This window comes from Pipistrellus kuhlii, unplaced genomic scaffold, assembly GCF_014108245.1.
Source record: "Pipistrellus kuhlii isolate mPipKuh1 unplaced genomic scaffold, mPipKuh1.p scaffold_m20_p_14, whole genome shotgun sequence".
NCBI lineage: Eukaryota > Metazoa > Chordata > Mammalia > Chiroptera > Vespertilionidae > Pipistrellus > Pipistrellus kuhlii.
Genome location: NW_023425449.1, coordinates 818,489 through 843,504, shown reverse-complemented (window position 1 = coordinate 843,504; position 25,016 = coordinate 818,489). Strand labels below are relative to the sequence as shown.

The 25,016-nt window shown below is 50.1% G+C and overlaps 1 protein-coding gene across 25 annotated transcripts in view; it reads right to left on the bottom strand.

The window, feature by feature from the left end:
• PTK2 (protein tyrosine kinase 2) overlaps window positions 1-25,016 on the bottom strand; it is a 98,998-nt gene that overhangs the window by 30,357 nt on the left and 43,625 nt on the right. For 9 of the 25 annotated variants that reach the window (XM_045581262.1, XM_045581263.1, XM_045581258.1 and 6 more), the window contains 13 exons: window positions 24,895-25,002; window positions 23,309-23,426; window positions 21,567-21,597; window positions 19,907-19,959; window positions 15,634-15,714; window positions 14,706-14,723; window positions 12,229-12,285; window positions 10,731-10,751; window positions 9,603-9,700; window positions 5,598-5,682; window positions 4,566-4,666; window positions 2,154-2,269; window positions 1,386-1,486 (listed from right to left, as the gene is read on the bottom strand). In XM_045581262.1, the coding sequence (XP_045437218.1) occupies window positions 1,386-1,486; window positions 2,154-2,269; window positions 4,566-4,666; window positions 5,598-5,682; window positions 9,603-9,700; window positions 10,731-10,751; window positions 12,229-12,285; window positions 14,706-14,723; window positions 15,634-15,714; window positions 19,907-19,959; window positions 21,567-21,597; window positions 23,309-23,426; window positions 24,895-25,002 (988 nt within the window). The remainder of the gene's footprint in view (window positions 1-1,385; window positions 1,487-2,153; window positions 2,270-4,565; window positions 4,667-5,597; window positions 5,683-9,602; window positions 9,701-10,730; window positions 10,752-12,228; window positions 12,286-14,705; window positions 14,724-15,633; window positions 15,715-19,906; window positions 19,960-21,566; window positions 21,598-23,308; window positions 23,427-24,894; window positions 25,003-25,016) is intronic. The other 16 variants (XM_045581276.1, XM_045581275.1, XM_045581271.1 and 13 more) reach the window with 5 other exon arrangements.

Below are 25,016 nucleotides of genomic sequence, written 5' to 3'. Positions count from 1 at the left end.
CTGCTGAGCCCTGGGACCCCCATGCTGCCGTGTCTGACTGCGTCCACCAGAGCAAGGACACCTGGCTCACTCCAATTCTTGGCCACAGGAAGTAAGCTGCAATAGCCCTTAAATGCAGGCTTGGACTGAACGTAAGCTTTCATTTCTCCTGGAGAAATGCTCAGGATTGTCATTGCGGGTCACATGGTAGCTGCATGCTTAGGTTCCAAAGGATCTGCAAACTCTGCCCTCACTGGTATGGCTCAGGTGGTTGGACAGTCAGCCCCTACAATGGAAGGCTGTGGGTTCAATTCCAGTCAGAGCACCTGCAGGAGGCAACGGATCAATGTTTCTCTCTGCACACCCCTCTGACCCTCGGCCTCAAATCAATAAAAATACATATCCTTGGGTGAAGATTTAAAAACAAAAACACAAAAAATAGCTGAGTCAGTGTTGCTCAGTGGTTGAGCGTCAATACATGAACCAGGAGATCACAGTTTAATTCCTGGTTAGGGCCATGCTCAATCCCCAGTGAGAGGCGTGCGGGAGGCAGCCGATTGATGATTCTCATTACTGATGTTTCTGTCTCTCTCCCTCTCTCTGAAATGAATGATAATATAAATAAATAATTTTTAAAAAGACTCTGCAAACTCTTTTCCAGAGTGGTGGCACTGTTTACTTTCTCGCAGTGATTTCAAGAATTTGGTTTCCATGTTTCTGCCAGCACTGATGGTATCGCCATGTTCACGTTAGCTGTTCTGATAGGTGTGCAATGGATCTCACTGTGGTCTCCATCAGCATGGCCCTCTTCTATAACGTGCTCATCTGCTAGCTGCCCATCCTCCGCAGTAAAATCTTTCTTATCTTCTGCCCATTTCCTCTTCCTTTCTTCCTTTCTTTCTTTCTTTCTTTCTTTCTTTCTTTCTTTCAGTTTTGAGAGTTTGTCCATACTCTAGGTATCAGTTCTTTGTTGGATAGTATGTGGCTGGCAAATATTTCCTCCCACTCTGTGCCTGTCTTTTCACAGTCTTTTGCAGAACAAAGATGTTTAACTTTGATGAGGTCCAGTCTATCCATTTTTCCTTCTATGGATGTTCTGGAATTGAGTCCAAGGACTCCTTGCCTAGCCCTGCGTACCACACATGTACTCCCATGTTTTCCCTAGAAGCTGTACATTCTGTACTTGTCTGTGACCCGCTGTGACATGGAGGCAGTAAGGCTGAGGCCCATGCGTGCCCGTGGACGCCAGTGCTCCAGCACTGCACCTGTCAGAAGGCTGTCCTTTCCGTGAACTCACTCACACCTGTCAACAATCAGCTCACCTATTTCTTACAAACATGCCTTTTAAAGGAATAACACCCATGAAAGGTCCTGAACCTATTGCTCATTTATTGCTCCCATCTTACCTTTGTAGTAAGTACTGTCTTCCATGTATCTCGATAATCCAAAGTCTCCTAATTTCACGCAATCATTTGAGGACACCAGAACATTCCGAGCAGCAATGTCCCTGAGAAGGAAGAATTTGGGCCAACAAATGTTAACACAAGGAAGATGAACCACAAAGTCATCTACATTATATAGACACACAGGTACTGGGAAAGACAGCTTATATACAATGCAAACAAGAGAGGGACCACACCCTGAGAAGAGGGACCCTGCACCATTTAAGTGTGTTTCTGCTGGAGGACATTCACTCGTTAATGCGGTGACCAGTATGTGAATGATGATGGCAAAGCTCATCCTCACACAATGAGCCACCTATCACTTTGCCAACAATCGGTTTTTGCAGCGGCATGACTGACAGTGACCCACAGCCACGGTCGGCACCCGGCTGGCCTCAGGGGCAGGAAGGAAGTTGGCACATCGTTGTGATGTGCTCGCCTTAAAGCCAGGTGACAAAACACACACAACACCAAGCCCTCCCTCACCTCACACCGGGCCCGTTATACTCAGAAACCCAGAGGACACAGGGATGCCCATGACTCTCGGTGTCCTGGGAGGTCCCGACCATGTGTCAGGACAGAGTGCCCGCTGCCCGGTGCCGCGGCCAGGCTCTCCACAGAGCCTGTGGAAGGGAAAGTGAACTGATCTAAACTGACCCCTCACTCGGCCAGGGCAGACACAGCACCCGCACACCGGGCCAAGCAGCACAGTCACCCCTCCCCCGACCTTACCTGTGCACAAACCTCTTGCTCTCCAGATAAGCTAGAGCTGTGCTAAGCTGGTAGGCGTACAGGATCAAGGATGCCAGATCCAAGCTGAACTTCCGGATTTGCAGAAACGACCTCAGCTTTGGGATAGTGAGCAAGACAAAATGGAAGGATTAGTGGAGAAGAGAAATCCACAGCCAAAGAGCTACTCCAACCCAATGCTGCCCATCTCTACATGCACTTAGTGAGAATGGCTTCAGTTCTCCCCTCAGAGCAAAGCATGACAAACCAAACATACTGGCTCAGAAATTATGGTTAATCATTCTTTATTTTAAATCCTCTTGTCAAGTTGGAATCTTCATGATTACAGACAAACTTTTGAAAAAAATATGAAAGATGTTTCCAGGGAATGAATAAAAGCACAAAATACCTATATATATAAAAAGCTAAACAACCATCCAACCATCCAACTGGTAGCTATGATGTGCAATGACCACTAGGGGGCAGACACTCAACAAAGGAACTGCCAAGCTATGGTGACTTGGCAGCAGCGGTTCTCGGGTGACACACCTGGAACCAGAGGAGGGAGTCCGGTTCCGGGGTGCGTCGCCCGAGAACCGCCCTCTCACAATCCGGGGCCCTCGGGATGTCAGAGCGCTGGTTCCGGCCCAATCTCCACAGGCCAGGCCGAGGGACTCCACCTGCCAGAGGGACCCCGCTCACTCAAGAGCTGCACTGCCACTGGCCGGGAGGGACTGCAGGGGGCTGGCTCCAGATTGTGTCTGGCCCATCTCACCCAGTCCTGCCCCTCCGGCCACCTTCTAACTAATTTCCTTTCAATGTGCACAAACCCATGCACTGGGGCACTAGTTACTAAATAATATTATTTAGAAAACAAAAGTATCTAGTCACCTCTCAAAAAAGTCTACTACACAAGCATGGTCAGCTCACTCCACCACATCCAGGGCAGATCTGCAGACTGAGGAGGAGAGGGGGGAGGAGGAGTGCCCCCCCACACACACTACTCCCAAGGAGCTTTGGGTGCAGAAAGGTCAACTGGTCGTGTTTAGGATATCTACCCAATGGGCTTCCCAGTGACGCCTACCACCGTCATCGTTCATTCAGCTAAATGCTAACATAGCCAAGAAAGGCAGACGAGCTGAATACTCTAATTCCACAAAATCAACATATAAAAGAGAGACATTTTTTAATCCCAAAGAATTAGCAAATTCTTCAAAAGCAAAGCAGAAAAATACTGTACAAAAATATGGAAACAGCCCTAGACAGTTTGGCTCAGTAGATAGAGTACCAGCCTGAGGACTGAAAGGTCCTGGGTTTGATTCTGGTCAAGGGCACATGCCCAGGTTGTGGGCTCAATCCCCAGTAGGGGACATACAGGAGGCAGCCAATCAATGATTTCTCTCATCATTGATCTTTCTATCTCTTTCCTCTCTCCCTCCCTCTCTGAAATCAATAAAAATATATTTAAAAACAAAAAACACAAAAATACGGAAAGGCAGAGCAGAGGAGGGGAGACATAGAGACCTTAAAGTGCTCCAGCCAGCAAACCGTTAGCCTAAGTGGGGAGAAGATCGTAGGAGCTCTGGCAGGGCCCTCTCAAAGGCGGGCGTGGGGTAATGCTGTAGCAAAGCGGAGGAAGGACCAAACTACACTCCGGTTCTTGGGAGCTGGTAACCCCAATATTCATCACAAGCAAAACTGTATTTGGGAGCCTTTAAAAAACAAGGAATGTGTGTAATGTTTTTCGAAGGCTGCATTAACCTTTTTCAGAAAACTGTGTCTGAAAAATCAACCTGTTGATACCCAACCAGGCCCGGCTACGGAAGCGGCATGCAGATGACAGCAGGACTCTGGGCCCTCGCTGCTGTGCCCCCCAGCCCCCGCACAACAGCCAGCAGGCCTGGGATGGGCACAAGCATTTGCATTTGGAACAAGGTCCCAGGCAATGGTGTGCAGAGAGTAGTTCCATGTTCTGGAGAAAGTTAAGTAAGGAGAGCTGCCCACACTATTACTCATCTTTAAAACTGTGACTAATGTCAGTGGTCCAATGTGAATTCTGAAAAGCTTAAGGAACTCTTCAGATTTACCAAAATCCAGCACTACTTCGCCACTGCTTCCCTCACCCTCCCAGCACTGGAGAGGAAAAGATCCACTTGTGTCAGGACTGTTGCTTCCGGTCCTAACAAAACTTTGCCTGGGCCTGAGTTAGGGGACGACTGGGGAATGTAAAGAGACACTGTACTATATATCTCTGACAAAACCACACCGCATATACCTCCCTTTCTTAACAAAGGACATCGCAGCCAGTGCGGACTGCACGAGTACTGAGCCCAGCTGACCTGCACCAGCGGCCCGCCCACAGGCCGGGTCCGGCACAGGGCAGCCCGCCCACAGGCCAGGTCTGGCACATGGTACCTCTCCGAGAGTGCACAGCTCCATGATGATCCAGACGGGGTTCTCCGTGATGACGCCAATCAGCTTCACGATGTGAGGGTGGTCAAACTGGCGCATGGTTACTGGGGAGAACAGTGTCCACAGTTACCTTCCTGCCAGGCTGTTAGGTGGCAATGGCTCGCTCCGTGTTTGCTTGGCCTACACTCCAGTAACAGACTAGCTGAGGCAGCAGTCCCTCCCAGGCTCCAGTCTACCGAGTCAGAGACCCAGCAGGGCTAAGGCTATGCTTAAACAGCCAATGAAGTCACGAAGGGGCCCAGATTTATTCATTTACTGACTGTCACGTGGTAAACAGTCACAGAGAGGGAGAGTGGAAAGCAGCAGTTGGTCAGGGCTCATGGAATGAAGACACTGATTCATTTATACAACCAGGTATATATGAGGTTTTATATATACACCAAGTGCCTTCTGTGAGCAAAACAGACACAGTCCCATCCCCCAGGGAGCTCAGAGCCTAGAGGCGGGAGCGACAATACTTGCAAGCAAGGCCACTGAGCGATGCGTGCGTGGGAAGGAGAGACCATGCCTGCGGCTGGATGAGAGGGGACGTGTGAGGAGAAAGGGCTCTGAGCTCAAGGGCAGGAGGGCGGGAGCCTGACGGGCTCCGCTTGTGCGCATCCAGGCAGCGTGGTCAGAGGAGCGTACCCCAGAGCAGCGGGGCCAGGGACTGCCCGTCCTGCTCCCTCCGAATCCAGGCCTGGCAGCACGTGGGCTGGGACCACTCTCTATCTGCCCAACTCCGGGGCGAAGATTTCAATGGTGCAAGGTACCAAAGGGCGAAGGGACGGTAAATCATCTGTGTTCATACCCCAATCATCATGGCCTACCCAGGGAAAGCTGCAGATACGGCCTCTACAAATACAGATACTAGTTTGCAAGGCAAGGTTAATAAAAGGAGTTGCCTCATAGAAGTCAAAACATTATTTTTCTTCTTCAGTATGGACTTCACAGATAAAGTCAAATGGAGTTCCAAAGAAATTTCTAGAAACTTACAGGCTTCTTGCAGGAACTTCTCCCTCACGCTGTCGGAAGTACAGTTTTTACATGTTTTAATTGCAACCGCCAGAGCTGGATTCTCCTGTTGGGAAACACAGCGTCACACCATGCCAGTGAGGGCCTCCGCCTGCAGCCGGCAGGCTCCGGTGGCTGCTGTTCTGCAGCCAGGGGACCCGAGACTTGAACTCAGGAAAACGGAACTGTGCACAGAAATGGTACATGGACGTCCACAGCAGAATTACTGTGACAGCCCAACTGGTGATGACCCAAACACCCACCAACAGATGAGAGGGTACACAAAAAGTAGTGTGTCCACACAACAGCGTGTTATTTGCTGATAAAAGGAGTGAAGTTCTACATGACATGACACGGGCAAACCCTGACACCATCGTGCTGAGGAAGCAGCCACAAAGCACACATGTGTGGTTCCCCTGGTATAAAATGTCCAGAACAGGTCACTTTAAAGAAGGGAAGGAGATGTGTGGCTGCCAAGTGCTGGGAGAGCGGCAAAAATAACTGCTAACATGCCAGGACCAGTTTGGCTCAATGGATAGAGCGTCGGCTTGGGGACTGAAAGGTCCCGGGTTCGATTCCGGTCAAGGGCATGTACCTTGGTTGCGGGCATATCCCCAGTAGGGGGTGTGCAAGAGGCAGCTGATCGATGACTCTCTATCATCGATGTTTCTAGCTCTCTATCTCTCTCCCTTCCTCTCTGTACAAAATAAATAAAATATATTAAAAAAAAAAAATAACTGCTAACAGGGTCTCTTTGTGGATAAAACAATGTTCTAAAATGTCCTGTGGTGAGCAGGGAGGGATATGCTTAGCCCTACAGGAACGTTGCTGTTTCTACACCAACAAGTCTGGAATCGTCCGAGACAAAATCAAGAAACTACAGGAAGACCTGATAAAGCGGCGGAAAGAACTGTTCGAGAACCCTCTCTGGAGCGGACTAAATGGACTTCTCCCCTACCTTCTCCCCATCCTGGGCCCCCTCATAGGTTTCTTATTAGCCCTATCCTTTGGCCCCTGGGCTTTTCGGAGGTTAACAGATTTTGTAAAACAACATATTGACAGCTTCTTGGCCAAACCCATCCAGGTACATTACCACCTGAAAGGGCAGGGCAGGGCGAGGATGAGCTCCCAACTCTGCCCCACAGGGCGGAGTTATCCCTAGCCCTCACCCAACCAATCAGGGTTAGCCGAGGCAGTGACATCACCACAGACCGAGTAAAACCCCTGGACTGGGAGGTCACTCTCTTCCGCCATGCTGCCGGCGTGAGTGGGGGAGCCTATGCTAGCATGGTGAAGGCTCTTTTGCTTATTGCATCGGACTCGGCTCCCTGGTGGTCCTTGGGGATCACCAAGTCTGGGCATAACAGTGGGTACCAGGACAGATGCCTCAAATTCCTTCTTTATCATGTTAATTGTTCCTACACTCACCTAAGTAGCTTCAATCATTTTACTTTTTATGCTAGGGGTTTCCCAACACTTTACTTTCTTCCACAGACTATTTGAACTGCAAAAGTAATTGCTCTTCAGTTTACAAACTTGTTTGCGACTTTGCCAGTTCAGTCCGAGGCTTAACCCTATAACCGTTCCCTACGAGAATTCCCCCCACCTAACCCCACCGCCACCCCTAGGTTGAGATCCAGGCTTGGTCCACTGAGCTCCCTGGTGGTGGAACTTGCTAGACACCCACCCTGTGGGCTGGAAAACCACCTGCAAGGATGCTGGAAGAGGTTCTTCATAGAAAGAGGCATCTCACTGGAGGCACTCTGCTACGAAAGCACACAGGGGGTAGTACTGGCGATGGGGGGAGAGGGTTTGGGCTGCTGGCTGCTAGGTGCTGCTGGTCCCCCAGTCAGCAGGAGCCTGGAGCTGGAGAAGCCACCCTCAAGCTGGGCCTGGGGCAGCCACACACGCTTAGGGGAGCACACTGAGACTGCAGGTGGGGTGCTTCTCCCGCACAGAAAGGGAGAAGGATGGGTTCCTGAGTGGAGGAGCTGGGGATTAAGAAATAAAAGAAAGAAAGAGACAAGAGGCAGAAGTAGATTCATCAAGCTGGGTTCCGGGTGGAGGCTGTCACTCTGATGGAGGGACAGTTCAACACCCACCAGAGACAACACAGCACATTTATTATTGATTTCCAGGGGGGCGGTTTAAGGACAAAGAAGTTTTGGGTGTGCCCAGGTCTTATTCATTCCCTCATTCCTCGGATTTAGCATATCAAGTCCTGGGTAAGTCAAGGTCCTATTCGTTCCTCATTCAAAGCACACGGATAAAGATAAGAAATCTGTATTCATAACATTTTGGGAGGCTGTTTCCTGGACGGCCATGCCAGTCTCCTCGGACTTAGCTGTCATTAATTTAAAGGTTATCCATGTGCATTCCCAAGGGGCCCTCTACAGAGACCAGGAAGGAAAACCTTTCCCCTCCCAGCATCTCTACAAAAACTTGACTGAGGAAGCTCAACATCCTGCCAGCGGGCAAAGGAAAAACATGTAATGGTCCAGATGCATTTTCACAGAGTAGGCAAAAAGGATGAATTGGAGCTGAGAGACAATAACCAGTACACTATCACAAAAAGGTTTCATGTGTTAAGATTATAGTTTTCTAAATCCAGTGGTTCCCCAAGCCAAAAGGAGGAGGGTTGGGGGACTAAAAGTAGGCCTAGAAATTCAGAGGCAATGTAACCAGGCTGAGGCCTAGAAATCTGAGGGCTAGGGATAACTCCGCCCTGTGGGGCAGAGTCGGGAGCTCATCCTCGCCCTGCCCTGCCCTTTCACACCATTTAGCTAACCACGAGCAAGATTATGAACTTTGCCATCGCTCCCTTCCTGCGGGGACAGCATGATGACCAGAGGAATGCTTACCTACTCCTCACTGGGAGAAAGGTATGGGTACCGATATGGGTGCAGAGCAAAGCATTGCAAGGGAAGGTCCAAAAAATTTTCCGACCCCCTCTTCCCAAGGGAAGGTCACGGGAAAATTTCGACCCCCTCTGGATTTCCCTGCGAGCATACCTGGTTTGCATAGAGGTTGGTATCAATACAAATCCAATCGGCTCTGCCTCTCCTCCCCAAAAAGATACCAAGAGCCGCTAATACTGGTGGGCCTGGGAAGCCCACGGGAGGAACCAGGTCACTACTCCCCCAATTGGTTAAGGCCCACCCTCAATTAAGACAAAGGGAGGAGATGTTGGGAGCCAGCAGAGTTGAGGCAAGCAACTCAGTCTTAAGGAAATAGAATTAAGTTCCTTCTAGCAGAAGTTATGCGGTGCCCTGAGGGCTTGGCCAGAAGATAAATTAACCTGCCGCTTAGCATCTTCCTGCCGCTTCCCCTTCCTGATCTTCCCCCCTAGATAGCCCAGCCTTGGAATGTTGTACCTTGGAATGCTATGCAAAGACCCCTCTGCATAAGCAGCCCTGCCCCCCTTTGTTTCTGCTGTATAAATACAGCCATTTCAGAGAATAAAATTGAGGCTTGATCAGAAAAAAAAAAAAAATGTTCTGTGGTGATGGCTGCACGACTCTGTGAACACGCTAAAAACATGGAATGACACATGTGAAAGTAAATGTGACAGTTTGTGAACTATGTCTCAACAAAGCTATTATTAAGTAACTAATTTTTAAAATTGACAGCTCAGTGGAGGACAACATGGAACAAATTAACCGTCTTTTCTTGAATGTGCAGTAGGGTGGGCATACTGGCTGGCTGCTGTTCACTTTGGTCAGCTGTGTGTTAACCCCAGCCCATGGAGCCATCTTCCATGGCATCTAGAACTGATGGAGAGGCTGGAAGAGTAACGGATGACAGACAGACCCAGCACTCCAGGAGCTCTTTTGCCATTTTGTCATTTTTGAATATATTAAGGAAGTTGACCTACATGATGAGCTTTAAAAAGCCAACTGCAAATACCTTGAAGAACTCAGAGCTTATGAAGACAAACAAAGGCCATTTCAGCTTAATCAGTCAGAGCAGCCAGACTCCGGGACTTACGGGGCTCATGTAAATGCCTTGGTGCACATCTCCGAACTGGCCTTCTCCAATACACCGTCCCAGCTCTATTCTTTCTCTTTGAATCTCATAATCTCTGGCTGCAAGACAGGATCCACACGTCAAACACACGAGCACAGCCACACCAAACGTGGAAATGACACTACACAGTCATTTCATGAACACTCCTGAGTAACAACGTCAACAGTGGCACATCTTCCTAGGAACGCTTTCAACCCCGTGGAATTCTCTTAAACGGCATCTTTACAGGAACACGTGTCTGCAGACACGGATTAAACTACCAAACACCGAGTTCTATTGCAAGCAGACTTGTTTTCACATTTTTAACGTGTGATTTAGTTTATATCTATTTGATATTTTAAATAATTTCTCTAAATATTAACATATGCTTATTAATAAGTGCTATTAGTTCAGGTATTAATATAAGAAGGCTAAAAAGTTATTTAAAGCAATGATCTTACAAATAACTTAAATTTGTAAGTTACGGAAGCAACAAAAAAGTTGTCGTAATTGTATGTTCTAAAAGTTTAAGAGTGTTCCACTTTATTATAACCCTATCTCAATATTATTCATGGAGATAAAAGAGTTTAAAGAGGTAGCTTCTAAAAATTAATTTCAAAATTAGATGACTTGGAATCAGGTTGAGCACATCACATAAATTATGAGTATTTTATATTTTTGAGAGCATATGCCTCAAATTAATGTATAAGATTGTTGATTTACACAAAATCAATGATTTGGAGGTACATGGAAAAGAATATCCACTAGGAACCTAGGAGATCGGTTCTAATCAATTCACTACTTCGTATGCATTTTGATTTCTCCCAGTCAGGGAAGCCCTCCGCGAAGCCCTTACTGCACATATCCCATTGGTGTGATCACCGATGGAAGAAGACAACTTTCCTCTGGGTTGTCAAGTTATAAATCATGCAGAAATTCAACCCAAAATTTAGATGATTTTCCTCTTTAAAATCCTTTAGCTAGTAGTACCATTCAATTAACAGCATGGGTAAATCAATGAAAAATAGCTTAAAAATAAAAGAAACATCCCGTATCATTCCATAGGTTGCAATTGCAAGCAAATGCAGTTATTTTAAAGGATCCTGTTACCTTCATCTATTCCATAGCTTTCTGTATTGCAATTAAGAGAGAGAAAAATTGAAGACCTTGCTTAGAAATAGCTAATAGCAATTAAGTTAACAACAATAAACATGGAGAGTACATGTCAATAATATTCACTTTATTAAATACTTTACCCATGAATACGAGTAAAAAAACAAAAACAAACAAACAAACAAAAAACCCAGGACCAGACACGAGGAAAAACTAACCCCCTCCAGTTAATTCTGTGTGATAAAAACAACACTCCCAAGTTCTATTTCATGAACTCATTTTTGTGGGGTCTGGGTGAAAGTAGCCATTTGGGCATTTACTAGTCAACTCTGAATAATATATAAATAAAAAATTGGATTCTCTGCAGGAATGTGCAAATAACAAATGCTAAACAAAAATTAACGTTTTCCCGAATTGCTGCTGTAAGTCAAAACAGAAGTTCACAGAAGTGTGGCTTCCGCCCACCTGTTCCACATCTCTCTCCAGTAACACAGGGCTGAGAGGGCCCAGGGCCACCCGGGACTGCGCATGCCTCAGCAGGCCGGCGGTTTCCTCTGTATTTTGTTAACAGCTCTTCAATGTATATAGTAAATCTTTTAAAATATTTACACAACAGGGTAAAGCACCCAAACATGCTACAAATATGCACAGCTCTACTGAAATCAGGATGTCAACTCAAGTTATGTAGCCATAACGGGGCCTCAGTAAGAGGGAGAGTCCAGTTTTAAAATGGGATTGCTTCTCCAAGGGCATCTCCAATTCTAGCTCTGGGACTACAGACTCCAAGCAGACCCGGGCTTCCAGATCCTCCTCAGGCAGCAGATAGCTCAGCAGAGAGCGGGATGCTGCTGAGCCCAGGCTGCGGGGCTCAGCTTCCCGCACCTCCCACCGGCTGCATCGCTGAATCAGAGCAGCTCTTTGTAGCTGGCTGGTCAAGGGTAGTAAAGAACAACATTTTGCCATAGCTGATGTGGCTCAGTGGATAGAGCACTGGCCTGTGGACTGCAGGGTCCTGGGTTCAATTCCAGTCAAGGGCACATGCCTGGGTTGTGGGCGAGATTCCCAGTAGGGGATGTGCAGGAGGCGGCTGATCAATGATTCTCTCTCATCACTGATATTTCTCTTTCTCCCTTCCTCTCTAAAATCAATAAAAATTTATTTAAAAAAAGAAAAAGAAAAACTAATTCCAAGAGGAAATGCAAGTCGCTGTACAGACATACTTAAAAATTAAATACAGATATTTTAAATTTTAAATAATACTCTAGAAAGGAAATACTCTTATCAATAAAATCACATTATCACAGAGCCCGAAAGCAAGATGACAAAAAGCCTGTAACTAAACGAACTTGCATTTGAGTTTCAGGCACATCAAGTGTGGAATTCTGGGGGCTGGGAGTGTTGTGTCACAGGGAGGCACTGAGCTCGGCGGAGGACAGTGAGTGTCTGAGCGCTGGGTGAGCCTGTGGCATGAGCGCCGAGCAGGCGGGCCGCTTACTTGAGGGCATGGTGTAGGTGTCCTCTTCATCGATGATCTCGGCATAGTCGTCCGTTTCTGCAGGGAGGGAGACAGGTCAGCGGAGGTTACACACCCGGCCTCCGGGCCTGTGGGACCGGATGAGGAGGCAATGGCCTGCCTGGACCCCTCTGTGCTGTCGTGTTCTTAACACAGTCCCTCAGCTGCTGCCCCTGAGTCATTTTGGAGGTGACAACGACATCATGCCCCGTTATGTCAGAAGGCAGACTGTTTCTCAGCAAACAGCAGAGCTGGCACAGAGCGCCCTTGGGAAACAGAAAGACATGAGACAACCACGCAGAGCTTCCGCAGCCCGGCAACACTGGAAAACCGCGCCCTGGCCTCCGTCTCCACGCGGACGGCGCTCACACACATCCTGATGCATTTGGCTCTGTTGGCTAATGAGTTTGTCGACCACAGATTTAGGCCAACAGCTTTACTTCCTTTGTGTGAGATAGCTTAACAAAAGATACTCTGGAATGCAGTGTGGGGCCAGAAGGGAGCCAGCGGGCACCTGTGAGAAACAGGAGCTAACCATTCTGAAATAAACAACTTTTTAAAATGGGGACTTGTAAAACTTCAGGCATTGTGATTGGAAAGGCTTGGTATCACAGTATGTGAGAAAATAACGGTGATACAAAGACACGTAGAAGGAAGAGAGCAGCAGCTCAGACACTGAGAGGAGTGCCAGGTTCTCGTCTGAAGCGGGAGACATGGGAGCCCCTCCTGACGCTACGGACATGCAGCGGAAGAGCCCGACGCCCCGGCCTCCGGGAGGGTGGCAGTGGCGCTAAGCCCCTCACAGTTGGGGGGGGGGGGGGGGTTTGCACAGGCTCCCGACTTCTCCAGCGCCCACAGGCTGCAGACAAGGTGGGCCTGTCACCAGCCCCTCTGCTCGCCGGCAGGACACGGTGGCCCTCTCCCCTCATGGTGGCTTGAACACCTGCCATTCTCACAGCCTGGTCCTCGGCCCGCAGGGAGTGATGAGCCATCCGTCCCACAGGGGACATCTGCCCAGTGACTAGGTTCCCAGCTACTCAGGGGGGCTGACCCACTTCACAGCTTCCACCCACCTGCTCTTCCCTGCCCACCAGCCAGTGACCCAGCCAGGGTCGGCACTTCCTCTAAGAGGCCACATGCTGTTCACACCGCCTCTGCTGGTCACGCTCACCCAGGTGGCTCACACCCATGGGTAAGAGCACAGCTACTATGTGGCTGAGCCACGTGACTGTTCCAATAAAACCGGCTTATGGACACTGGCGTCTGAAGTTCATATGGTTTCCATGCGACAAATAGTGTTCTACTTCTGTCTCTTCCCCCGTTAGAACACGCAGGGACACTCTGAGCTCCGGGGCAATGTGAGAACAGCAGGCGGCCGGGTGTGGCCCGTGGACCTGGGTTTGTGGACCCCTGGCTAGACTACGTGGCAGAAGGCATAGGTCAGTCTGTCTGTAACTGGGGAGAACAGCACTGGCCCTGCCTACCTCACAGCATCAGAATCCAGATGCGGGAGCACCCGTGAGGATGCTTTCACGACCAACTTGTGCTTCCGTAGCAACTGCACAGCCGAGGGGAGACGGGGAGACCAAGCAGAGGCGAGACCCAGGAGAGGAGCTGAGGACAGCCCGGGCAGAGGGGGCACAGCGGCTGCAGCCTGGGACCCGGCACTCCTCTCCTGGTGGCCTCGGTCATCAGTGGCCACACTTGCACGACAGAATCGCCCGCACAGGAACTGTCCTGAGTGGAAGCGGGCCCCCAGCCTCCCCGCAGCGCTCCGGCTGCAGGGCCAGGATGCACTGCTCCAGCCCCGCTGACGTGAGAGCTTCCCCCAAGCGCCCCGTCCCCAAAGGGGATGAAGATGAGAGTGGCCGGGACAGCAGCCACTCACCGCCCCTGAGGAAAAGTGCCCTCGCTCAGTGTCCTGGCGCACTCTGCCTCCTCCGCCCGGCGGGCACGGGTGTGCAAAGGAGACCCTGCCGGGCAGGAGACTTCCAGGTGCCTGGCGCTCTCCTCAGCGGCTTGGGAAACAGCAGTCACACAGCCAACACCTCCCTAAGGGTTCAGTGTGTGTGACTGACTAGTCCTTCCTCCTTCCTCTCTGCCCCCTCCCACACGGAGCACGGCTCAGATCCTGCACTTGGGGGCAGTGTGCTCTCGAGGGGGACGAGTCTTGCCGAACGATACATATGGACCACTTTTCTACAACTTGGGTTTGAATAACAAACGCTGAAAAATACACCATGAATATGCACTACAAGTCAATGTACTGGGAGACGTGGTGAAGAAATGGAGTTCTTTCCACATCGATACTCTAAGCAACTCCCATGAGATGTGAGCTCACACCAGCATCCGCACACATGCTGTCACACAACCACCTTCTGCCTTCCCCTCAGTCCTGAGCTACATGACATCAGCAAACAGCCATCTCACATTAGTAACATGAATGTAAAAAACATTACCGTCCCCACTAACTTCATCTGCAGATCCAGGTGGCATGCAAAGAAAGGGGGAGTGGGAGGAGGGAGGAGAGGAAGGAGAGAGAGGGAAAACACTATTAAAATGACAAGTAAATCAAAGTGTAAGGAAAACAAAAAAATCACCACCCCCCCAGGTCTACTTCAGAAGACACAGGAAAGACGTGGCCGTGTGTCTGCTTGACGTAAGGCACGGCTGTCAGCACGTTACACAGTTGCACTGCGGTGCGGTAGGGTTCAAGTCGGTCTCTACCTCACCGGACAAAGTTAATCGGCTTGCCTCTCACAATTAAGTGTTAAAATGGCTCCAGTCCCCGAAGGGAAGGGGGACCCTCTGGTTCGGATGAAAGCGAGTGTCACTGGTGTGTGTGCTCAGGGGAAGCAGGGCGGCCCGGCGGCTCTTCGGCGGGCTCGGGCCAGCGTCCACTGGATCCGCCAGTGCTGGGAGAAGCTCCTGCTCCCTCGCTAGATCTGCCTCCTGGACACTCTCCACGGGGCCTGGCAGCCTCTGCTGCCCGGCATCCCTCCACAGCGGCCCAAAGCCCGGAAGCATCTCGCCGCATGGCCACGCCCTGCATCCAGCCACATGCTCCGTCAGGAAACCCCGGTGCAAACACAGCAGCTTCAGTCCTGCGCTCCCACCCCCACCCCCACCCCCACCGGGAACCGGAAGCTCCTTCTCGCCCTGCCATGCATGCACACATCAGCAAACAGGCAAACAGAGTCTGCTGTCGACAGAGCAGCCCGGAGACCTTTACACAAACACTCGCCCATGTGGCGCTGGCAGGGCGGCACACAGGCAGGCACCCTGTGAGGATGCGCTCTGCCGAGCCCATCTACACGATCCGGCAGATGCCGCCTGCGGGCTGCGGGCTGCGGCTGGGAAGGGCCTGTGCAAACAGGGGTGCAGTACCCGTGGGAGGTTCGTGGGAACAGAAGAGCAAGGGGAGAAAGCGCCTAGGTTTCTTAGCCTTATGCTGGCAGGGACTCACTCCTTTATAAAGAGGCGGGAGAAAGAGAAAAACAGAAACATTATTTCAATACAAAAGAAACATTTTTAAGACATAGCTATAAAATAAACACAAAATTGCAAAACTTTGACTACTGACACATAATTTCTTACTATGATTAACTTGGGCTTGGAAAAAAATTAATATTTTAACATGCAATTTCCTCTTTTGGCAAAGATTAGCACTAGGTACAGAAACTTCCAGCAAGACACAGGAGAATCTCAGGAACCTGCAGTCAGCCAAGTGAAGGCACAGACACCTTTACAAACAACAAAAACAAAACAAAACAGGATGAACAGTGAAGACCAACACGTGATTCCAGATTCTCACGAACACCTACCATTCAACCACAAAGAAAACGGTGCAGGAACTGGCCCATCAGATCCTGGTCTGTGAAAGAGCTTTGTTGGCAATGCCCCCTAAATCACCAGAAAGACAGACTCACAGACCGCTTGTGTACACTGGCGATGAGGATGTTTGAATACACAGGTTGCCAAGCTCTCTACCCACCAGCATCATTTACGCACTCATTCCCCTATTCACACATTCACAGCTCATCTGAAAGTCAGCTATCTCTCGAGGCACCTGCTGGATCAACAAGACACATCCCAGCCTCCAGGAGCTCACAGCACAGTGAGAAACAGAGAAGCATTTGCAGTAGAGCAGGCAATAGCAGGCATGTCACAGGGAATACCAACAAGGGACACACAGCACAGCCTTTTCAGATGGAGCAGTGACATGTGACAGAAGAGGCAAGAAAACGTAACCGCAAACACACAGGTACCCATCAAGAAAGACGAGGGGCAGTGGGGACAGCCTGCGGTGGAGGGCAGGGGTGTGCTGGAGTGGGTCAATGGGGGAGGAGGTGAGAAGGGGAATATATGTAATAATGTTTTCAACAATAAAGAATTATTTTAAAAAAGAAAAAGAAAAGATGAGGACGTGAGGTGTGGTTCCAGGAAGAGCCCATGTCAGGGTCCAGATGGCAACAAGCCTTGGCCATCAGCAAGCCGGGAGGCCTGGGAGGTGGAGCATACTGTTCGCAGCAGCGGGGGATGCCGAGGCCAGTCCACGCGGTGAGTGTGTCCTCTGACCTTCAGTCACGTAAGTGACCAGGTCTCTCAGTCCCACTCCTTTCCTGACAGGATGGTTCAGTGCTAACCACGTTAATTTGATCTCAGCCCTGAGCTCTGAAAAAAAAGTCCTTCTGGCAAATCCTCCAGCCTGGGTGGTCACGGTCCTGCCTTCAGCATGTTAAAACCCATCAACTCCGCAGGAGGCTCAGGAAGAGGAGCCCCTGAACAACCTCATCTGGGAAGGGAGGCAACTTCTTTTAGAACCTGGTGGGTGGAGGGAAAGAACCATCCCTCAGTGTGACGGAGCAGCTGAGGAGGGAAAGATGTCCTCAGACATAGCCAGCTACACAACCAACCCTCATGGAATACAGGCGTGGATGGCGGTCAGCAGCTGCTAAAGCCATCAGGACATGCTCACAGGAGCTTTAGAACAGATGCAGCGTACACACAACTCCATCAATTGCTCTGGATGTCGCAGAAAGACAGCCAGGGGGCATGTGCATCACCCAGGATGTAGTTTTGTAAAAAAAGCCAAACCACTAACCCCAACTCTGATCACACTTTTCTGGATCCTAACGGCCAGCTCAGAGGAAAGGCAGGAATGCAGGGGCCAGCATGACAGCAGAGATGGAGCAGCCAGACCATGCCCTCAGCAAGCAACCTGCTATCAGAGAAGGAAAGGTCAGACCTGACGGCCAGCCTGGCGGGCAGAGGCAGCAGTGCGAGCAGCGCTTGCTCTGACCCCCGCAGCAGTCTGCGCGTGACCGGCAGAGGTCAGGGCAGAGGGGGCTGCGCACCCACGGGAGAGGTGGCGCTAAGGAATTGCTGTGCGTTTTCTTGCAGCAGATATTTTTTAAAGGAGTCCTTAAGTTTTAGAAACATTTGTAGATGAAATTCACCTTGGTGCTTTAAGCCAGCTGCAGGCGTACTTGTGGGGAAGCTGGAAGAGCATGATCAGCGGCTGCAGGGTGTGAGTGCGGAGGAGCGGACCAGTGCCACCCTCTCTGAGGATAAAATTCCCCAGGAAAAGTTTTAAAAATGACACTCAAAAGCATGACAATACCCACACATTCGGGTGGTTTCTTGCCTGTAAAGTATCAAATATATTTTTGTCTTGACACATGCGGGCTGATTTGAATAAATTCCACAATCATAGGCAGCCACAGCATGCTACACACCAGGGGGAGAGGGGAGAAACCTTGAGTTCAAATTCTAAAATTTGCATTTAAACATTTCCAGACTTACTTTCAAGTTTTTCTCTTCCAAGAAAATAAATAATGGGGCCTTTTGATATTAGCAATACGTTTTGCAAGATAACACTTGGGCTTCTCATATTTTATTAACGCATTTTTAAAAGGTTATTAAAGTTTATTGAAGCCCTGTCCTAATCCACACCCCACCCCCAACCCCACCCCCGCTGTGACCACATTTACAGGCCTCTGGGTCCTAAGTTCTACCTGCGCTCTATCATATGCACCAGTCTCATGAAAAAACAAAAACCACCACCCACTTGGTAATTAGGCTGAAAACCTACTCTAGGCCCGGAATAATGTGCCCAAAGAAGCACACTGGTCTATTAGACTTTCTGTAGTCTCACTCTTATAGAAAAACCTGGTGTTATGTCAAAGGCCAACTCTCCACACACTGAGCACCAACTGCAGCTGTTGCTCAGGCCTAGTAACTGTCTTCCAGTGGTAATGGAGGGAGTGAGGGCCTGCCAGCGTCTCTGAATGTCGGAGATGGCTCTATTTCCCAACCAGATGGCTCTGTTTCCTCCAAGGCCCTTGCCTCAAACCTCCTAGAAAGCGGCCAGAACCAATCACAGGGAGCGGCTCCCAGGGATCATCGGGAGCCAGGGACGCTCACGTGGCTCCGACTGTCCCTGCCTTTCTCCTTTCCTGCTGTCTGCACGCATTCCTCCAAGTGCCAGCACAGAGACTCATCTAACAACATCTGTCACTTGCTGGCCACCTGCAGCCGGCAGGCCTGGACACCGCCCACAGCACAGCTCGCTCGGGCACAGCACCCTCCGCTGCACCCTGCGGGAAGTGCTCAGTGCCTTCTGAGGGGGTGCTCGACACACATGGTCACACTCAACGTACCGCTAGGGTGTCTGTGCTCAGCGTGTCCATACCGCACATACTCCTGAGAGGGGTCTAGGGGTGTGTGTGCACAGTAAGAGAGAGCCATGATATGTGCATGCTGGGAAACAGAAAGAAGCCAGTCATCAACCAGGCAGAAGCACAAAACTGAACTTCAGGAAGGATGGACTCAGGACAAATTACACTAACAGGCGGTAGGTTTCTCCTAAGTCAGACTGTCAGATACCAGAGCTGCTAGGAAGCTGTTGCATATGTTAGAAATGTGACATATACCTAAGAACAGATCACGTGTGTGCAGATACATGTGTAGACCTGTGTGTGTACATATATAATGTGTATTGTAAGGGAGCAAACTTGGGTCCATCCAAGATGCTGTTTCTCCTCTCCCACCCCCACCCCCACCCCCACCCCCACTTCCCATTTTCACATTTTCAATGGGGAAAAGGACACATGCATTTTGAAAACACACCAAGGCAAGTACACCACACTCACCACGCCAACAAATAGTTAAGATAGTGCTTAGCCATTATCTTAACTATGGTTCTAAAAGCAATATTCAAACACCATTTTACGTTAATTGTGAAAGACAAAAACCATCTAAAAATGTTTCACATATTCTGAACTTTCAGAAACAATGATATACAAAGCATGTTCTGTTGAAGTCTGCTGAACTGCAAAAATAAATTATAATAGCAATTCAAAAAGTAAAAATGTTCACAGTAGGTATGACTAACATGACAGTAAAACTGAAGAATAACGTGGAATTCTATATAATCGTGAGTAATCTGGAATTAAACATGTACATCTATAAAACAACTACGAGCCATGCTCACACCTGTTTGCCGAAGGTGAAGGGATGGTGCGGATGGCAGAATGTCTTACTCACGGCTGCTCCGAAGGAGCGGCCATAATAGAAGGAGCGAACCTGCCACCCTCCTACCGCATTGCAGAGCGGAGCCTGCGCAGCTGGCCGCAGGCTTCCGGGCCGAGCCCCTTACCTGACACGGAGACTGCATGTGTCCGCACACCCTGCTTCTCACTGTTGGCCAGCCTGCAACAGAGAGGGGACGCCGTGAGTGCGTGCTTGGACCAGCGGCGTCACGCTTTCAAACCACACTGGGCAGCGGGGGACCAGGCCGGTTCCCGAGGAGACTCACGTTTCAGAGGACGGACTTTGGACAAAACTGGATTCTACTACCTAAACCCTAACTCACCGAGCTGCCCTAACCTCTCAGAGGCCAGAAATGACGGTGGCACTGCAGGCTCTCTGAGCTGGAGCTGGGTGTGCTCTCTAACAGTCTGAAACCCCGCTCAGGATGGCCCCCACGCCCAGAGCACAGGCACCCACAGGCTGGAAAAGGTGAGCTCACGTATCTGGCTACTGGTGGCAGGAGATGGCGCCACGTTAGTGGTTTATATATCTATCCACATAAAACAAAATGCTGGCCGAAGGTCTTAGTGACATTTACAAAAATGAAAGTAGAGCTCAGTTAAAAGTGTTTGAAAAACACAGAATAAAGAAACCCTATATCTTTAGAAGTCAAAGTCACTTTGATCTTTTTACAAAGGAAGCTTTTCCCCGACATGCAGGCTTTGGCTATGGAAGTCCTGAGTACAACTCTGCCCGGTATACGGAACAGCAACTAGGAAAAGCTGACACTTAACCAGCACATCGGTTCTGAGACCCAGAAACAGTCCCTATGAAACTGTGAACCTGGGTGAGGAATGCTTTCAGCACAAAGCCATAGAGTTGAGCTCCATTTATGAAATTCTCTACCTTCTCCCGTTCCCTGCTGCTCAGACCCAGAACCCCTTCCCCAGGGTCTGCTGTCTGTTGTTGAAAGTCACCTTCTTACACTTCCTGTTCGATGCCAACAACAGGGACTGCTGCTCTAAGACTTCAGCTTTGCTTTATTTATTCAGGTTCTCTAGTATCTGACCGTTTCTAACCTGGCACCTTCTCCACTCACATTTACGTCTACACTTATGCTTTCTGTGTGCTAATCCTCAGTCATCCTTAAAGACTGTCCACAACTGAAGATACTCGGAGCATTAGTTCCTGGCCTGATATGGGACATTAATACTTATTAAACATCATTGAGTTTATGAAGCACCCTGTCTAAAAGCTAAGAGAAAGCCCCGCCCCCATCCCTCCATTCACCCACACCCTTACTGTGCCCACTGAGTGCCAGACACCACCCAGGGCTAGGACACAACACGACCCTGGCCTTCACCCAAGTCAGGGGGTGTGGACGAACAAAGCGGTGGTGTGCCAAGTGTAAGGGCTACGTGAAGTCGGGTATGTTATGGGAAAGCACACAGGCTGCTTCCGGACAGGGCTCCTGGGAGGTTCCCAGAGGCAGGGAGGCGGGCGAGACCTGAGAGGTGACAGGTCTGGCTGCACAAGGAAATGGAGGAAGCGCATCCGCAAAGGTTCCTAAAGGAGCAGCGGTGACTGACCTTTTACCCGGCCCCAGGCTCGCCACTCTGCCTGTCCCTGAGCTCCCTACTGATCGGACTGCAGCTTCTCGTCACATCCTCACACATCACTGACCACAACGGCCTCCATTTCCACCTACAAACGCTTGCAGGCCCGTAAGGGAGCAGTGGTTTCTAGCCTCTAGCCAGGGGGTCACACGTGCACACAGCAGCACTTACTTTGGTATCGATGGCAAAGCCCGTTCACCTTCTGGGGAGAAAAGGAAAGACAATGGTGAGGTTCCTTCTATTCCTTTCGGAAGAGCATGCGTGGAAATCGGGCTGTATCTCAGCAACAGCCCTTTAAAGGAAGTTCAAGTGTGACAGTGACCAAACGATGCAAGGTGTCTTCCCAGGAGGCTCTCCAAGACCAGGTGCCTTATGGTCCCAGGGAGCACTCATAACAAAGGCCTGGACTTCCCACAGTTTTACTTTTTGATAAATGAGCTTATTAGCAGCAACAAAGGTTCCAAATGATTCCTGTGCTACACACGCGTGCACACACACTGCTCCTCTCACTCCTGGTCCAAGGCTCTCTGTTCTCCTCATGGTTTTCATGTTTTAACATATTTTTATTGATTTCAGAGAACAAGGGAGAGGGAAAGAGAGATAGAAGCATCAATGAGAATCACTGATTGGCTGCCTCTTGCAACCCCTACTGGGAATCAAGCCCACAACCTGGGCATGTGCCTTTGACCAGAATTGAACCCGGGACCCTTCAGTCTGCAGGCCAACACTCTATCCACTGAACCAAATCGGCTAGGGCAGTGGTTGGCAAACTGCAGCTCAAGAGCCACATGCGGCTCTTTGGCCCCTTCAGTGTGGCTCTTCCACAAAATACCTCAGCCTGGGCGAGTCTATTTTGAAGAAGTGGTGTTAGAAGAAGTTTAAGTTTAAAAATTTGGCTCTCCAAAGAAATTTCAATCGTTGTGCTGTTGATATTTGGCTCTGTGGACTGATGAGTTTGCTGACGACTGGGCTAGGGCTCCTCACACTTTTCTAGACTCTCCACGATAAACCCAGCCTACTCACGTGGGCACACCCACCCAGCCCTTGCAGACTCTCCTCTGGAGCCACCCTGCCACCTGGTGCGTGCGGGGGATCCTGTGTCCCCTGCCACACAGCTGGCTGCCCTGCGGGGACGAACTGTGGAGCCACCTACCAGGCTCTAAAGCCGGCGCTACGTGTCTCTCCCAGATGAGCCATCTCAAAGTCAGGGTTCCCAGAGGGCGTCCCGATCACATGGAGCCATGGCAGCCAGGGGACACAAGAACTGACACGGCACACGTGTGCACAGGCGCAGTCCCAGGCCTACACCATATGGGAGCGCTGACCCTCCCAAGCCCACAGAAGACGGGCCACACTGGGGCTCAGAGGAGGTGCCCAGAGGAGGCACCACAGAGGGCAGCAGAGGCTCAGACTGGAGCCACAGGCGACCCACTTCCAAAGCCCCGTTTCCCGCTGCTCTCCCCACGCGACGGTCCTGCTGGGAAAGCTTTCTTTGACGTTCAGAGGCCCAAGCCTCTGACACATCCCTTCCTACTGCTTTGCACAACCCACACTCCATCTCTGAAGCAATACAACCCCCTGCCAGGGTCATCATCCGTCCTAATCGCTGCTTTTACCTCAGGATTTATTTACATGAGTTAGAAGATAAATTAAAAACAAAAAAACCCCAGAACATTATCCCAAAAGCTTATTTAAAACACTAAGGTCACCGAGAGAACACAACCCACCAGCTTCCTTTAAGCTATCACACCCAGGCGAGGGCGGAGCTGGGCCGCTTCCCTAGGAAACCACAATGCAGGCTGAGGCTGAGTCACTCGTCTGCGTCCACGTTCAGTCATCGAAAAGGGCTCCAGGCTGCGGTGTAGCTCGTCTCACAACTCGGCAGGAACGCGCAAACGGACACAGACACTCACCTCTCTGGGGTCGGATGATGAAGGACTGGGCGGCTCCATTCACCAGCCGGCAGTACCCATCGATCAGGTCGGCCATGTTCTCGGCAATGGTCAGGGACGGCGCTGTCACTGTCAGAGGCTAAGGGGAACAGACCGAGAGAGAGCTGCTATTGTTCTCCCCGCGACCAGAGAGACAGCTGCGAGTGACATCAGACCTCTAGATGCCGTGAAGGCAGGAGAGTGGGAGTGAGACAGGCTTGCCATCAGGTTTGAGGGAAAAAGGAAATGTGATATTTAAGACGCTATTCCTAGACTGTGACAGAAGGCAGACCCAGACGAAAACGGAAGCATCACTCACACGGAGACTCGCCTTCTAGAATACAAGGAGGTGAAAGTATTTCCCCTCGGGAGGGAGCATGCAGATGACCAGGAAGCTGAGGTGGAGCTTACTGTAGAAACTACACCAACGTGGAGTACATTTTTGTCAACCATCCTTCCTAGCTTTTCCAAATGAAAGGAAATGAGTAAAATATCATTATCCTTAAGCAGGTACAGCCGTGTTTTGCCTAAAAGCGTAGACATCCCTCTTTCCAACAGAAAATATGCATTGATAACATTCCTAATAACCTGCCACTGAGTGCCATCCAGGCGACAATCAAAGCTTTACTTGACTTTCAAAAACAGGCTTGTGCTCCTTCACATAGTATTGGCAATCCCCTTGTAGAGAACAACTTGCCTGCTTGCATCACCCCTAGTTACTAGGGGGAAAGCAAAGAGAAATTTGCAGGAAGTTTCCATCTGCGACAAGGTTCCACTGTTATCGTTTGGCTGCACGCTAAGAATCAATGCGTTTCCAGAGCCTCAAATGCCCACAGGCGGAGGCTGAGGACAGGTGGGAGGCACTGCAGGGGAGCACGCCCAGGAGGCTGCCCGGGGCCTGGCGTGCGCCGTGCACCATGCACCGCAGGGGAGTGGGGAGCGCCTAACATGCTTCCACACACAGTGTGTGCCCGTGCTGGCCAGACTCAGCACGTGGGTGCTCCCGGCCACCTTCAGAAAGGCTCCCTTCGGCAGCACTGGCCAGGGCTCACTCCCGCTGATGGAGATCCCAGGCTCTGGGGCCAGACACCGGGGTCTGAGAAACAACAGTTTACAGAATACGTGTGTTTTATACGATTTTAAAAAGTTGATTGCCTTGGTAATTCGCATTAATCTTCAATCATCCTCACAATGATGCTCTCAATTGATTTTTAAATCTGTGTCCTGTTCTACTCTTGGGACATTTAATCACGATTACTTGTAATGTAGCACTGCTGAGGACCGATAGACACCACACCCTAAAAACACCATGGGAAAGACCCCCCTGCATAGGCAACCCTGCCCCCCTTTGTTTAGTCAATCCTGTGTTGCCATACCAAAGACCCCCCTGCATAGGCAACCTTGCCCCCCTTTGTCTCTGCTGTATAAATACAGCCATTTCAGAGAATAAAACTGAGGCTTGATCAGAAAAAAAAAAAAAAAAAAAAAAAAACACCATGGCTTCTAAAATGCCCCCCCTCCGCCCCACCCCCGCTTCCATCTCCCCGAGACACAGCCAGCCTCTGTACCTCGGGTGCGCCTGCGATCTTGAGCTGGAGCATCCCTTTCCTGTCCTTGTCTTCGCTGTTGGAATACTGAATGGTCTGCACTTGAGTGAAGTCGGCCAGATGTGTGGGCTTTGGGAAGAAAA